The sequence below is a fragment of the Glycine max genome, chromosome 6 (genome assembly GCF_000004515.6).
Source record: "Glycine max cultivar Williams 82 chromosome 6, Glycine_max_v4.0, whole genome shotgun sequence".
In the NCBI taxonomy this organism is placed as follows: Eukaryota; Viridiplantae; Streptophyta; class Magnoliopsida; order Fabales; family Fabaceae; genus Glycine; species Glycine max.
This window is the reverse complement of record NC_038242.2, coordinates 12,126,970-12,143,369: the sequence shown is the minus strand read 5'-3', so window position 1 is coordinate 12,143,369 and position 16,400 is coordinate 12,126,970. Positions and strand designations below refer to the sequence as shown.

General features: G+C 28.8%; 3 protein-coding genes across 3 annotated transcripts; all 3 read left to right on the top strand.

Moving 5' to 3' along the window:
* Positions 1-2,680: 2,680 nt before the first annotated feature.
* On the top strand, positions 2,681-4,277 carry LOC547636 (24 kDa seed coat protein). Its single transcript, NM_001248763.1, has 2 exons — positions 2,681-2,967; positions 3,750-4,277. Exons 1-2 carry the CDS (start codon positions 2,695-2,697, stop codon positions 4,134-4,136), a joined length of 660 nt encoding a protein of 219 aa, NP_001235692.1. The 5' UTR covers positions 2,681-2,694; the 3' UTR covers positions 4,137-4,277.
* Positions 4,278-4,408: 131 nt separating this feature from the next.
* LOC100803497 (citrate-binding protein) lies at positions 4,409-5,791 on the top strand. The gene is made up of 2 exons (XM_003526798.5): positions 4,409-5,198; positions 5,335-5,791. The coding sequence occupies exons 1-2, from the start codon at positions 4,926-4,928 to the stop codon at positions 5,725-5,727; spliced, it is 666 nt and encodes a 221-aa protein (XP_003526846.1). The 5' UTR covers positions 4,409-4,925; the 3' UTR covers positions 5,728-5,791.
* A 3,362-nt stretch (positions 5,792-9,153) lies between these two features.
* On the top strand, positions 9,154-9,459 carry LOC102659489 (uncharacterized). The gene has a single exon (XM_014776948.1). It carries the CDS (start codon positions 9,154-9,156, stop codon positions 9,457-9,459), a length of 306 nt encoding a protein of 101 aa, XP_014632434.1.
* The last annotated feature ends 6,941 nt before the right edge of the window (positions 9,460-16,400 follow it).

Sequence of the window (16,400 nt, the reverse complement as noted above, 5' to 3'; positions counted from 1 at the left end):
CATTTCTTCCTAAAATAAGTGTCCAATTTAAGAAATTTTTATCTTAAAATGTGTTATGTTAATTTTTTAATATAATATTAAGTTTTTTCATTAATATTTCTAATAATTATTTTTTTAATTTTTATTTTTTTAATATAATATTAATATTAATTTTTATGTTGTAAAATAACCATTATCTTTCATTTATTTGTGAGTTTTTTTATATAAAACATATTGGAACGACATTTATTTTGAAACAAAGTGAGTGATGAATTTATTTTATTAATAAATTGCTCATTTAACATTAATTTCTATTAATTTTAATGATTAAATTTTCAACTACACACAACTCACCGTGCAGTTTCTTTTTGAAGTTATAAACGGTCCAGAGGTAATATTAATGCATTAGGTGGCCATACTGTGCCTAACTCTTAGATAAGATTTACGAGTAAATGAATACGTCATAATTCGATAAGATTTAAATGTTTATCTTAGAAGAGAAATTTACTTCCTCCATGAATAACTCTCTTATTATCATTATTTATTTTCTTTCTTAAGATTGATGTATTTCTTACACTAAATAAAACTAATAGACACATTTAGAGAGAAGGGTTTAACTAATATTATTTCTTTTTCTTGTAAGTATTTATAGATAAAGAAATAAATTTGTTAAGATTAATAATTTTTTTTCTATAAATTATAATTAAGTTATGCATTTGTACTTAAGAAATAAAGTTATGTCGGGTGTAAATTTTTTTATAACATTTATTCAATCATAATTCATTATATATAATAAATTTATTTATTTTTAAGATAATTATTTTAAAATTATTCAAGAGATGAGTTGTAATGACCGTATAAATGTCACTGCATAGGCTTTAAACTTTTTTTATTTAAACATTTTGTTAAAAAAAATAAATAAATACTAAAATATATAAGCTAGCACTCTTTGAAATCCAAAGCGTCAACCTTTCAAAAAGTACACGCGCCATGGGATAAAACATGCATGAACGAGAGAAATCAAATAAACCTTCAATTTTGGTTAGTTTATGTCAATGTGTTAATTTTTTTAAAATTGTTTCCTATGTTACATTTTTAACTTTTTCGGTAATTTAGAATTTTATTTTGTACATGTAATTATATGTTAAAACCTAAAAGTAAAACTATCTGCAGTGGATATTATTACTCAGATCAAAACAATTTCTTGGCAATGGCTGATATATAATATTGAGACAAAGTAAAATAGTTGAGGACTTTTAAATGCAATTATCAATTTGTGAGGGATCTCTGTACTCTCATTTCAGTCTATATATTTAAAAAAACCTATAAGAGAGACATAATTAAGTAAAAGTGTTATTCACTACACTAACTCAGTTGCATTGCATGAGGAAGATGATGCTGCACATATAGGTTGGAGATTTTAACCCAAAGGAAAACTAGAAATGAAATTAGGCATGATTGGAAACATGTTGGAATCATTTCGATTTCTGAGAGGTAATTAGCACAATAAAGTAGCAAAGATATAGACATTAATCAGCAGAAAATGTTGAATGTTAAGAATCAACTTTCTCAATCCATTGTATGATTACTCAAGGTCAAGGCAACTCGCGACAATGATATTTTCTACAACTAATCTGTTATTAAATGTACGCTGACTGCGTGAGTATAGCAGCCTGCATTATTGAAAACCTTGACTACAAAATTAACCCTATCATTTATTTTTGTGGACCACAGTATGGGTTTCATGAAGAGACAAAAATAGCTATATACCAGATACCTGTATCAGATTCTGATAACCTGTAAGCATTCATTCATTTTATGGGTTGCTCAAATAATACAAGTCTATTATATTGCAGCCGAATAGGTTGCCAATTTTGATTAATTGTGCCGTGTGCTTTAGTCTAGTGCTCTAAGAAGAAAGAGACTCCTCATTATGTGAACTGCAGTTTATCTATGAATTTTGCTCCTATAGACTGAATTAGACGTGTAATAATTTTATTTTATTCGGTATAAAATACATATGAATAAAATTAGCAACATATAATTCCTAAGTGACTTTTACACTATACCATCGACCGATCTCCTAATTTTTGCCGCGTGCTTTCGTAGTCATCCCCACCATTTTCATTATTATCGGAACTATATATTGTGGTTGTTTTTACTCTTCACCACGTGCATGCAGTTTCTTTTTGAAACTGTAAACAGTCCTGAGGTATTAATACATTAGGTGGTCATACGGTGCCGACTGCCGAACTTTTGTAGATAAGATTCACAAGTGTGAATACGTCATAATATCATGAGATAAGATGTAGTTTTAATATCATATGTTTTATTTTATATATTTCTTTAATAGAATAATATGAATTTAATTAAAATAATGAGTAATTTTATTTCACAGAAGGGGTGGAATTAAGTCAAAAAAGAGTTATTTTTTTATAAATTACAATTAAATTATGCATTTTTATTTGGACAAAAGACAAATAAGATTTTTAAAAAAAAAAATTAAGTTAATACTCGTTGAAATCCAAAGTGTCATTCTCTTTTGGTACACGATAAAATAAATAAAACATGCATGTATGAACGAGAAGTCAAATTAACTGGGAGAGTATCAGCCATACTCATGGTACATGAACCAATTGACTCTGGATCTTCTATAAATACTCATACGAAAATGTTGTCTCTCACAAACCAGTTAGTCTTCTTGGAACTGCAACAATGGTGCCGCAACCCATTTTGCATCTAACCCTTTTGTCATTAATAATCTCTCTGACCACTCTTTCCTTGGTCGATGCCGCCGATCCCACATTTGGCTTCACCCCTCTTGGATTATCTAGTAGCTCAAACTTGCAAATCCAAAAGCCTTACGACGTTGCAGTCAACGAGCGCTACAGCTTTTCAAATGGAGTGCACAGATTTTGGGTATACTCCACGGACAAGCCTCATATGCAAGGCAGCAATACGAAGCCACGAACTGAGATTCGTATCGCTGTAAGCCCCAACTCGTAGCTTGCTTAATCATTGTCTATGAGAAATATTAGTAATACATCCATGACCCTTATTTTTCAGGGTCTTGCTGATTAATATTCTTAAAACACAACACTAGTTTTTTTTTTTGGATTAGATATATTTTTATTTCCTCTAAAAAAAATGTGAAATATGTAGTTGTTCTCTCAAATTATATTTTATCATATTTTAGTCCATCTAAAACTTTAATATATTGCTATTTGTGTAGTATATAAATTCCATTTGTAAATTTAATATGTTGATTCAGTATTTTAACATACAGCACCACTAAATTTTCTTTTTAAATTGTTGTACAAATAATATGATAGAATCTGTGTTAACTATGTTGTAACGTAAGCAGACTCACTAAGAAAGGCAACATACTAGATGAATGTAACTTGTTAAAATTTCAGAAGAACTAAAATGAATGGGAATTTTTGTAGGACCAATTCCATATTTCATATATTTTAGAGGGAAAAAATATATATTTTACACATAATTTTTTATCACATTAGAAATACATGTTAATGAAACCTTTCTATTTTAAATTTTTCAACCAGTATTCTAAGTACATTGATTAATATTTCTTTTTTTAAGATAATAGCTAGATTGAAATTTATTAAAAATTTTAAATTTTTATAGGCTGTATTTTCTATTTTATGTTTTCCCCTCCAAATTTTGTAGTACAAGAAAATTTTAATTAATAATTTTCATTTATTAAAGAGTGCATTAGAGAATGGATTTTGAAAATTACTCTTCATATACAGGGATACGATTATACATCCGGTGTGTGGCAATTTCAAGGGTTTTTTTACGTGCCTAGTGGCACAAGCGGGGTGTGCATCCAGCAAGTGTTTGGTGGAGTAACTTCTGCCACAACCTCGCAGACTAGGGTCTATGGTGGTTCTCTCACTCATTACCAATCACCTACTCTGGAACCAAACATCTATAATAGGTGGATCCGGTTTAACGTGATCCATGATGTGGGTGCCAACAATGTGAAGATTTTTCTTAATGGGGAGGATAATCCCAGGTACAATGGACCTGGCCGTGGAGCCAGCACTCACTACTTCAAGTTTGGGGTTTACGCACAGGATGGTGCTTCCAACTACATGGAATCTCGTTGGAGGGATATCCAGATTTTTAAAAAATAGAAATGCAGTGCTTTCCTTTCAGTTCCAGGTCTTAATAACACAAGCAAAGAGCTTGTTTAGTTAACTATATATGACTCTGAATAATTTACTTGGACTGTGAGAAGCACGGTTTACAAATAATATAACTCTTGTATTGTGTCTGTTTGATGATGTCATGTTTCATAATACTATAACCTTTGCTAAAAATAGTTATAATCAGTCTGTTAATTATAGCCAAGAGTGGAAACCCTTGATCTTGACAGTTCACGTCATAGACTTAACCATCGTGAATGTTTAAGGAAGCTACTAAAAAATAACAATCAACCATCGACTAAAATCATAGGAAAAGTTAAGTCAACTCTCCCAGGATGATGGCTAACTGCATTGCTTCGTCTCAATTATAATTCTTTTACGAAATGATGGCTACTTTTTTTTTTGTTAACGTGGATTATTTTAAGCAATTAAATTTAATAAATTTGATTTTAATTTAAATGCATTTATATGGTGTAAAAGTACTTTACGAATTACGATCATTCAATCATAAATTAATTGATCTCTCTGTCTCTTCCTCTATTGCAACTTTATTAATTTTCTAGTGTGAGGCGAATGAAGGCGTGACTGAAAAAAAAATGAGGATTTAAATTTTGAAATGAAAGAGTGAGAAAAAAAAATCTATAAATAGGATGCATCAGCAAGCAAATTTTGGAACCAACAATCCACTAGACACATACAGCCGTTTCAGGAGACTTGGTCTTGCATCACCAATTTAGCTGCTAATGCTATATTCCTCATCTTGAATTGAAAGAAGATATGGGCACTCTGTATCAGATTGCACTCTTGAACATGGTTCTTTATGTATCATTAATGATGAATCCGACAAACACCTCGTCAATGGACCTAACACTCGGTTTCACTGAACTCCCACTAAACACCACCAATTTCGATCATCATAAGCCCTACGATTTACCCGTTACTGAACGCTACAGCTTCACAGATGGAGTGCACAAACTGTGGGTATATTCCACAGACAAACCTCTCTCCCAAAATAGCACAACACGGCCTAGATCCGAAATCCGCATTAGAGTAAGCTAAGCATTTTTCTTTGCTCAAACACTTTCTAATTTAAACTATTTCATATTCTCCTAATTGCTGGTACTACAAATAGAAAAACAAATCTTCTTTAGCTCATTATTTACTACATGTATTATGAGATTTTCAGGGATATGATTATTCCTCTGGGGTGTGGCAATTTGAAGGGCAGGGGTTTGTGCCAAATGGTACTTCTGGCGTGTGCATCATGCAAGTGTTCGGGGCAGATCCTCCTCGTGCGACAACCCTAATGGTTAGAGCCTACAACGATTCGCTTAAGTATTATGAGGCTCCAATCCTTGTTCCAAACATATGGGGAAGATGGTTTCAGTTAAATGTGATCCACGATGTGGAGGCCTCAAATGTGAAGGTTTATTTTGATAGGGTTCAGGTTTACGAAGCAACAGGCCATGGCGGTTACTCCCACTACTTCAAATTTGGAGTTTATACTCAAAATGATCCTTCTTACTATATGGAGTCCCAGTGGAAAGGAATTAAAGTTCTCAAAAATGTGCATGAATGATTGAGATTTATCGTTGTATCACTGGATGTGTTTTTTGTTGAAATGAAATAAAACTCTTGAGTCACCAAATAATAGTTCACTCTATTTTGGCTTCACTTGCTTTTTTTTTTTTTTATTCAGCGCACGGCTCAAGTAAAAAAAAAATAAAAAAATTGAGTTTTTGTTCCCAACATTTCAACGTAAGTACTAAGAACTACAAGATAACATAATTAGCCCAATTTACGTTTTGTCGTATGTTATGGACCCAATGTCTCTTTTAAAATTACCAACGTCTCTCGTGAAAGGTATCTTAAATATAATATACGATTAGTGTTATTCACTTTCATTATTATTATTATATTTTTTATAATTTCTTTTACTTTTCTATTATATCATCTCTTTTATTATATTTTTTCCCCTTCTCCTTGACTCTCTCGTGAAATGTTTACTTAATGAAATATAATGAAAGTTATTTTTTATTTAGAATATATAAACATCCGTTAGTTTTCTCTTTTTATATAATATAAATATTGAAAATATAATTATTCTAATTATATTATGCACTGCTTTAGTATTTTCATCTCTAAAAATAACTTTTCTTCCTATATATATTTAAACAAAATTAAATGTTTAACTTATTTTTGTTTTGAATAAAAATTATTTTTTAGGATTAATAATTATTTTTGTATTAATTTTACTCAATTCAAATAAAAAATAACGGATGTTTAATTGAAGTTACTTTGCGACTTAAAGCTTCGTGCTTACGTTTTGGTGGCTTCACAAGTATAATTTAACACATAATATTATATGTATTACACACACGTCATCGATCTTATATTTATATAAATTTAATTTATTAATCGATCATATAACTTATTTTACTTCCCCTAAAAAAAATCTTAATTTACTTCATATTTTACGCACATAAATTCTAGTGCTGGCACCTATCTAAAAGAGATGCATTGGACAGACGTAAAAAATAAATAATGCCTAACAATCATTTTCTTAATTTAAAGGTCACTATAGAAAACAGAAGTTTTGATGGCTAGCGAACCACTGCTAAACAAATCTAGAAAAGACAGAACATCTCTAACTCACAAGCATTTTATTAACAACAATTCTTTTGTTGTTTCATGACGAAGGATAAAATAATATAGGGGGTCCAATGGTACCAGCTGATATGTATGGGAGATGATTATAAAATCAATGTGATCGTTGACGCTTCGTATAGTGAAGATTTACTTGATGCTTGATAGTGAGAAAGGGTATAGTAATAATAGTTCTTAAACAGATAAGAAAAATGATTAAAATTTAACTAATGGCTCATGCAGGTTTATGCAATCTTTGTATTATTAGCACAACATTCTAACCAACTGAATTAATAGGTTAGCACAACATTCTAATCAACTGAACTAATAGGTTAGTTAGTAAATTTGTAAAACTTAAAACTTTTTATTCTATTATATATTATGTTATTTGTCATTTTTTACAATATTCGATCCTTAAACAGAGCAATTTCTTCGCACAAAACAGCAACCGCAAGTCCGCAACGTGAAGATTCGACACAAGGATGATTGGTGAGACTTGAGAGGCATAGAGAATGTCCTAATGATATCTGTCATTATGCTTTATTATATTCAATATACATAAAAGTCTTTATTCAAGTGTCAAGTTAAGTTTTGGTGGAAAAAAATGATTAAAATATACTTTTGATTGATATAAAATTGATGAAATTTGAATTTTATTCCTATAAATTTTTTTTTATTTTTTCATCCTCTAAAAATTAGATAGGTTACTTTATAGATTGAAATTAGACTCAGTTAATTCATATACTAATGCTCTCTTTTCTAGATGTGACTTTCTCTTTGATTCCATAATTAATTACTCTCTTTATGATTTGTTGGGAGTTAAAAAGTGTCACAAATTATAGAATTCCTCTTCTTTAACATTTTTCATCTTCTTCAAACCCCATCAACCACCACAGCCTACCTCCTCGAAACACACCAGCACGACCCAAAAATTCCATAACCACCACCATCAATGAGACCTCAGATCCACCACCCACCACCATCCAAAAACCACCGCCACCCACCTCTTGTCCATATCTGTCATCCAGCACCATCCCTAACCTCACTCTCGTGTGACCGCAACTAACAACCAATTGCTTCGTCGTGACCAACAATCACAGATTCATACATGGGAAAAGAAGAAGATGGAAATATTAGGGTTACCAAATGTCTTTGGGAAAATCGTTTGATGGGTTCCTGGTTTTCATACTTGTTGAGGCCCCATGAAGATGGTGTCATTGTCGGCTTCAGGACACGTTTTGAAATAGAACACCATCGTGTGGAGTTTCTCATTTTCAATTTTAGTCATTGATTCTTCTTTTAGTTGAACGACCCAAATACATTTATGTTTATTTTTCTTAATAATTTGTTATCTCTTATATTCTATTTACGGCTTTATGTATTAAGCAAGATGTTCCTAGGTATTTGAGAGACCTAAGGTAATTTTTTTATATAAAAATATTAAGTAGTATTAATCGATATCAATTTTATATTAATTTTCTATATTTATAAGCTACAAAACTATTTAAGAATGCTTTATAATCAAGTTGTTAAAATATGTCATTCTCAATGTTTTATTTATTCAATTTATGCTATTTTTGTTCTTAGATGAAATTTAATTATTTTAATTAATTTTGATAAAAAAATTTGGAGGTAACAATTATTAATAATATTGTCAAGTATTAGATAAGATGAGTGACATAATATAAAGAATAATATAGCATAAATAAATTTGTGCAAGAAATTTGAAGGTTTCCATGCCACGAGTGCTAAGTGGACTGAACTCTCGATTAAACACCACAACTTTTAACTCCAAAAAAATAAAGTTAAAGCGAAATTACCGATATAGGTCCACCCAACTCAGTCCAATACATAAGGAGCGTTCCAAAATTCCAAGTTCTACCAAAGACTCAAAAATCGAAATCATTGATTCCATGACTATGGTCAACACGATATACATGATTGACCACCTCAACGGAATACGATTGCATTGCATATACTGTATGAATATGACCCGTTAGATTGAAGACTAGTTAAAAGCAGCCCTAAGTCAACAATATAACTTTATAATTAATCCAACGTTAAGATTTTATTTTATAAAATTAATTCCAAATTAAATAAAACAAGAAAACACAACATCATTGAGATTGCTGCCTTAAATAGAGACACACATGCCTCCACTACATATCTTCATAGAACCAACCTCGCAGTTTCTCGTTACCCTAAAATCAAAGAAACTCACGCAAAACACGTGATAACATAGAGGAGAAACACACGCACCAAGAGAGAGAAGGGAAAGGAAAAGAAAGATGATCAGTTAACAAGTTTTCAATATTTGAGATCTATTTCTTCTTCGATTCGTTGAATAAGAATCAGTCTAATGGCTGAAGCATCTCCTTCACGTAAAAGCAAACCTCAAATGATGGAGTCAGACATGGAAGCTGCGCAGCATCTTATTCAACTGAGCGAAGATAGCAGCTGCAGCGACAACATTTCCGGGAAGAGGAACAGAAGCTGTGACGGGGAAGAGGTTCATCACATAACTGCAGCCAACAAGATTCGAGAGATTTTCGGGGAAGACAAGGTTTATCAGCCGAAGAAAAAGAAGAAGAAGAAGAAGAGAAGATATCGGTCTCTTGTGAACATATACATGGCCACTGCACCCATATCAATGCTTCAAAGGTAAGTGATATATCAAATGCCTAGGAAAGGGAGAAAGAAAAAACCCTAAGCCACGTAGGATTAGGAATATAATAGGAACAATAATTAGCTAGGATTTAGGAAGGTAGCAGATCTTAATTTCTTATATATATATATATATATATGTGTGTGTGTGTGTGTATCACTCCCAGGTTTTTCTTTGTATAAACATGAATGAACTTTCTTGTAGCTTGCAATATTGAGAATGAAGTCAAGGATCTCAACTCTTCATGATGATAAAAGTGTGTGTGCATGTGCATATTGAGTCGTATGAATTCTACGCGCTTTTTATAATACTTTTTTTTAATAATTTGTTGTCTTTTATATCTCTTTCTTAATTGTAAAAAACTAATTATACACAAGTGCTATATAAGTAGGATTTCTCATCTTAATTTGCATGATAGGTTTATATTCATGATATAAGTTTTTCCTGGGGATAGAGGGGATCAGTGAGTGGAGAAGGGGAATATTGATCACCCCTCTGATTGTTTTTAAGGTGAGATGAATTGCTTTGGTTTTCATAGTATTATCTTAGGAGTTATTATCTATTTCCTGAATTCCGTGGTGCGGACATGTGTCTCTATACATGTAATTATGTGTGTATCCATTATTTTATGCTAAGACTGGTCTAGTACTGAAGAATTTAGATAGTTTGTATAAGATTTTATGTTCAGACCTTATTAGAGAGGGGATAAGTTTTCCATGTCTCTGTGTGAATGGGGGACTAGAGGTTTCTTTAGGAAGAAGACAAAGATTGAATGTGCAACTAGTTGTGTCCTTAGCAGGAGATCGAGATTGCAGAGTGCAGAGCTTCGCCAGTTTGACATTTGCAAGACAAAAAATATGAAAGCTTAATTCGAGATCGCATTTATGCACCAAGTCTTATGCTATATATCAATGTACGTACCATAAAATGAAAAGGAGGAAAGGAGATGGGGAATTCACACTAGCAAATACAGTTGTGGTGGACTAACTTGTTTTTACAGTCCAATTAAATCAGTGGCAGAGAAACATAGAAAAGAGAAAATAATGATTAATATATAAGAAGTGTAACAATGGAATTGAAGGAATTCAAAGGGATAAAGAGGGTCAAAGGGAACTAGCTAGTCTGTGCCTGCTATTCACCGTTGCTAAATAAGCAAATAGTTTCAAGTGTGGGTAAGTTTTTTTATAAAGACTTCTTATAAAAAAATTAAAATAAATAAGATAAACTTCTTCATAAATTAAAATGCTATCATTAGTTATTTATTAGTTAATTTATTAAAATTTTCTCATATAATTTTTTTAAAAAAATGAAAAGATATTTACAAATTAACTAATGATTTATTATTAGATAACTCATTTTAACTTATTAGACATGTTAGTAGTGTCACCATGATAGCTTATAGGAAATGTAATAAGAAATATTAAATATAAATTTAATGATTTAAAATATATAATTTTAAAAATCTTTATGATCTCTTTAAAGTATTTCAATGCATGTAATAAATTTATAATTTTTTATTGTATTAATGGACACATTATAAGAAATAAAAAAATATTTATTTTGGAAAAAATATAAAATTCATTCTATATTTACTTTTAAAGATATTTAAAATAGGTGTGCTTATAACAAATTATAAAGAGAAAGCATTTATAATAAAAATTATAGGAGAATGTAAAAAATAATAAACAACACAATTTTACGCATTCTACTAAAAATATTTTTTATTTTAATTAATTTCTTAACTAATATGCTAAATGATACTAATTAGTATTTGTCTTTTAAATATATAATACGGTATATACATACATATATATATATATATATATATATATATATATATATATATATATATATATATATATATATATATATATATATATATAATGCTTTTACATTATACCTATTATGTCATAAAACATGTTAGGAGCTAAATTTTAACTGTATTGTCATACGTCTATGAGGAAATAAAGGTATTAAATCTTACAAGAAATTATAATACAAAATATTTAATGCAATGCATTCAATGCTTTTATGTTATAATGTAATATGTAATTTTTTTCAACAACAATATTATATATATTATCCACTTCCTTTTTACAATTATAAATATAATTATCGTGTAAGAAAAAAAAAATTTAAAATAATTATTATTTTAATTTTTAATATAATATTAATTACTTTTTACTTATATTACTTATAATGTTAATAACTTTTAACATGTATAACTTTTCATAAGTTAAATTTCATTAATAACTCACTTTCAATCAACTTTAATTAACTAATTAATTATACAATTCTTTGAAAAGAGTAATTATCTCTCTCCTTTTTATTTTATAAAACTCACTTCAATGTAATCTCTCCCTTCCCATTAAAATAATAATAATTACTAACAATTTTTAAGTAAATTTATGAATAAATAACAAAATTAAAATCCATATATTAACGACTAATGAGTACACACATGCTATGTAAATACATCAACTCTCAGATATTATACACTGCAGTCTAAAGTTGTTAGATTTGTTTTATTGGTAGAATTTTTGTCCAAAAATTATTTTTCAGTATAAATATTGTGCATGTACATTAATAATATAATATATTAAAAATTGTCAGCAATTATTATTAATTTAATGGGAAGAGAGATTACATTCAAGTGAATCTTACAAAATAAATAGGTGAGAGATAATTACTCTTTTCAAAGAATTATACAATTAATTAGTTAATTAAATTGATTGAAAGCGAGTCATTAATGAAGCCTAACCTATGCAAAGTTGCACAACGTACTTAGAAAAAATCATAATATTAATAATAAACTACAAAATCTATCAATTAATTAATGATTATATAAGATTAATTTTATAAAATTATTATCCTCTCATTTGTTTATTATTTTTTATTGGACTATGTAAAACAAGTAGAACAATAATTATTTTTAAGACAGAGAATAATGTAAAAGCATTAAATATATTTAATATATAATGTATTTAATGAATTGATTGATACATTATATATTTAATGTAAAAGAACATTAAAATATATTTAATGCAATACATTTAATGCATTTATATTTTTAATTCAATCAATCTATTGCAATAAATACTCCATCCAATCTTATATATTGGTGACTTTAAAGTGAATTATCAAGATCAAGGAATAAAAATTAAGTCATTAAATATGTCTGAAAGTAAAACAAGTTTCCAATTATATCCTAACATAATTACACATCCAACTAATTTTACTAATAACTAATTAAATGTTTAGTCTAAATTATCATTTCACATTCTGTCTCTTTCATGCCATTGTTAATAGTTACACATTACTCTGTTATTCCCATCAATGGATATGGATAAATAACAACATTCAATCTCAATAACCAATGCCAACAAATCTTCATAACTTTCAATGGGTTCCTTGTCTTTCTTGATGGACAGAAAAATATTCCAATTTCAATTGAGAAAGAAAACAAAAGGCATAAGTAATATGAGAGAGAAGGTAATAAGAGAGACAAAAAGAGAGTGAATTATTTGAAGGGGTACATGGAAAATAGATTTTTTTAATAATGAAGTGTTAAGAATAGTATAAAGAATAAAATTGAAAAATCATTATTAATAGGTTAGTGGATGACTTATAAATAGGATTAAGTATTTCTTTTAGTATGTGATCAATATATAGGATTAGAGGAAATATATTTTAATAGAGTATTGTTTTACATTAAATAATGCATTAATTCATTAATTAAATATATTATGTTGTATTAAAGATAAAACAACGTACCTTACCATTATTTACACACCAAAAAAAACCTTACTATAAGGTATGCTAGGACGAGTTAAATACCCACCCAATTGAACAGTTGAGCTCCTTCACACTAAAATCAAATAGGAATATTTTATCATGTCATAAAACATATTAGGAGTTTTTTTTATTGTGTTGTCAAAAAGCATATGATATAATGATAAAAAATAATATTAAATGATAAAAAATAAGCACATGAAATAAAAGTATTAAATATATCTTATTGAGTTTCAGTATTGTTTGTTTATTATTTATATATCATATTATAATAACAATATAATAATCGTATAAGTAAAAATATGGAAAAATAAAATAAAAATATAAAGAAAGCAAGAAACATAAAAAAATATAACAAATAAAGAAGATAACGTAAAAAGAAAAAAAGGAAAAGTATAAAGAAAATAACGTAAAAATTAAAAGAAAGAAGAGAAAAAGTGAAAAATAGCGTAAAAAGTAAAAATAAAAACAAAACAAAACATGAATACGTACAATGTAATATAATAATATAATATAAAAAGTACAATGTAATATTTAAATATGAGTAATAACTCCTTTATTTTTAGAAGAAAAAAAACGTAATCATATGAGCCGTTAGATTAGTTGTTGGGAAAAGAAAATCAAGGATTAGGATGCAATGTAAAAAGAGCGGACAATTTTTATCCACCATGTCACATGTGGTATCCAAATAGTGACGAGGGGAAGATTTTTATATACATGTAATAGAATAGAATAGATATATGTAATATATTAATATTATATTACCATTTACTAGATGCACACAAGGCATGAAATCATGGTTGATTATATTTCCTTTCGGCCAACACTATAATTAGGCATCCTTCAGAAATGAAATAGAAAACAAAAAACACTACTACAAAAAATATTTTTAACATAGGTTACTTATGACATTCAATATCAATTTTAAATTAAAGTTAAAATAATTATCATTAAAAGTATGTTATTTTTAAATCGTTGTTAAAATTGATGTTGAAATTTACGATGCAACATAAGTTCTTCCCAAAATCGATATTGTATAGTGGTAGCAAATAGTAAAAAAAAAAACTAAACGACATTGGTTCTACCAAAATCAATATTATAAGCACTATACAACATCAGTTCTAAGGTATATTACAATATCGATTTTGCCATAACCGATATTGTATAACACAATACAACTCGATTCTAGGGAGAACCAATCTTGTTTTTGTATTTTTTTAATATTTTGTTTGTTTATTAAATGAATCCAAACTTGCAAACTAAAAACAAAACCAATCCAGACATGGGCAATACATGAATATAATCTATAACCTTAGATTTACATAAGTCTAACATTTGCAAAATTTCTTAAACATTACTTAGTGCTTCCTTTTTAACTTAGTAAACATCTTGCACACTGAATGCAAATTGTTTTTATTCTCTCTGGTTTCAATGGTCTTGGATCAGTAAAATACTGTATGATATAATAAAACATAACTAAATCAGTATATATAATAAAAACTATAACAAATGAAATTAGTTTTGAAGTAAACAATTATCATTTCTCAATTATTCTTGAAACCTTCTTTGTAAATTATGCATCCATTTCTTAATATAATCCTCAGATTCAAACTATAGTTGCCCAGATCTTTGTATGCACTCTGGCTCAAGGAGTCCATACACAGAAGCATTTTCCGATCACAGACTTAAATCATTCATATGCCTATTGTTGTTAAAATAAAGTAAATTGTGCATCAATTTAAAACAATCAATTAGGTAATGGAATATAGTTTAAATTTACTTACATAATCCACAATTGTATAACAAGAATGTTCAGACATTGACCATTATGTGTTATTTTTCCAAGATCTTCATATTTTACGTACAGGGGGACTATGACACCCTCTACCCCAACATATATATAATTAAGAAAAACATATAAAAACTAGAATTTAATTAAATCAGTTTTATTCAAATTGCTTAAACAAATTCACGTGAGTAAAAGGGTTACATTCGTTTCATTGTTATAAAATAAAACTTATTAAAAGCATCTTCAGCTCAAAACAAGATCGTCCAAGTTTACAAAAGAACTCAAGTTAAATAGCAAAATAAATAAAGTAAAAAACATATTTGGAACATCATGCAATTAAAATAGAAACTTATGTCTCAATGTCACATCCTATCAGAACATTGTGTCTTAGTGTCCTCTAGCATGATATTTTTTAAAGTCATTTGCTCCCACGAGTACAAGGTTCGACATCATCACGTGATTTAAACACAAACAACACATAGGGAGTGAATTATCATATTTCTAAATAAAATACAAATAAACAAAGACAAACAAAATACATTATAGAAATATTTATAACATAACTCAACTTAATACAATCCATGTCACTTCACCTCTTTATCATTTAAAATTCATTTTCAATCAGCAATCACATTACACATAAATCAGATACTCGAGTCAAAATGTAACAACACTCACCAATTTCATAATAAACAATTCACAGACGTTATGCAACAATTATACCAAGACTCAAACCTATATGCAATACGGTATCATGTTAGTGAAAAACCACACTAGGGTGCTTAGGAGTACATAACAAGACATGCCACAAAATGAGTATGTCAAGTCACTTTCATTAACTAAAATCATAAGGTGACCATCCGTTAGGGCTTCACCATCCAGATTTCGGTTCAACCCTTAAAACAAATTTTGCACGCAGACACTTCTCGTGAATTATACAATACACATAACCTCACACTTGTTCTCAAACACGTATAATATATTATATTACAATTTAACACTTCAGGTTCCTAACATGGAACCTTACATTTTCCTTTTAACACTTCACGCATAAACATTTTTCTTAAGCTAAGCATCAGTCGGGTTATTGTATAATTCACAATTCACAACACAAGTATTTTCACATCAAGTATTAACCACACACTTATTCACAGTCATATCTCATGTTCACAATTTAACATCTCACAATGTCACAATCCACCATCACATGTTTACGTATATCTCACAAATTAACACATGTTCAATTTTACACTTACACTCAATCTCAATAACAATGTTATAATCTTAAAGGAACACGTTATCACACATGATGAATCACATACAATATTTCAATGCACATGTATCTCACAATTTATCACAT